Source organism: Condylura cristata, unplaced genomic scaffold (genome assembly GCF_000260355.1).
Source record: "Condylura cristata isolate star-nosed mole 26May11 unplaced genomic scaffold, ConCri1.0 scaffold00020, whole genome shotgun sequence".
Classification (NCBI taxonomy): Eukaryota; Metazoa; Chordata; class Mammalia; order Eulipotyphla; family Talpidae; genus Condylura; species Condylura cristata.
The window spans coordinates 36856748-36857518 of NW_004567121.1; the positions used below are offsets into that span (position 1 = coordinate 36856748).

Below are 771 nucleotides of genomic sequence, written 5' to 3' on the forward strand. Positions count from 1 at the left end.
GCTGGGGGGCCAGCCCGGGGCTGTGCCTGCTGAGGACGGAGGGGGCCCCCCGACTCGCTCGGGCCCTCGGTCGCTCCCCCGCAGCCCAGCCTTCCTCTGAGGGGCCACAGGGCGCTGGCGACCCGGCCTGCTCCCCCGCAGGGGGCCCCCCAGGCTGTGCCGAGGGCTCCCCGCAGAGCGCTGAGCCTGCAGAGAGACCCGTCAGTGACCCCCGGGCGCCCCGACCTGAAACCTGCCCCGACCTGGGCTCTGCGGCACAGCGACAAGCTCGCCGTCCAGGCACACGCGGCTGCTCATGGAAGTGCCCGGCCCGGGTGGCCCGCGAGGACACCCAGAACCCGCCGGGAGCGTGTCTGGCCCTTCCAGCCCCACAGGCGCCCAGGCGCTCTCTGTGACCGAGAAATGACGGGGGACACAGAGCACCCCAAAGGCCCGGCGACGCTGCCTGAGACCCCCACCCCCAGGAAGTGGGAGACGAGTGTTTCTCTTGAAATGGGTGAAAATAAAGGACCGCTCCGCCCTCCAAAGCGCCTCGGACCGGCCCGCTGCGGGTGGCCCAGGCGGTCACTCACTGGACGCCTTGGAGGAGAGGGACGAGGACGCCGAGTCGCGGGAGCGGGGCCGCTCCCTCTGCGCGGGGCTCCTCTTCTCCGAGGCGGAGCCTGTGTGAGATCACCCCGGTGAGCCCCGGCGTCGCTGCAGGAAGTCCACAGCCGCCTTCACCCCGTCGCCTGCCCACCGGGCCCCCTCGGCCAGCTGGTGGGGGCCGCC

The 771-nt window shown here is 73.0% G+C and overlaps 1 protein-coding gene across 1 annotated transcript in view; it reads right to left on the reverse strand.

Annotated features, from left to right (window-relative positions):
• GREB1 (growth regulation by estrogen in breast cancer 1) overlaps nt 1-771 on the reverse strand; it is a 63304-nt gene that overhangs the window by 16818 nt on the left and 45715 nt on the right. Inside the window, 2 exon segments of the mRNA XM_012727364.1 lie at nt 3-186; nt 573-662. Of these exon segments, the coding sequence (XP_012582818.1) occupies nt 3-186; nt 573-662 (274 nt within the window).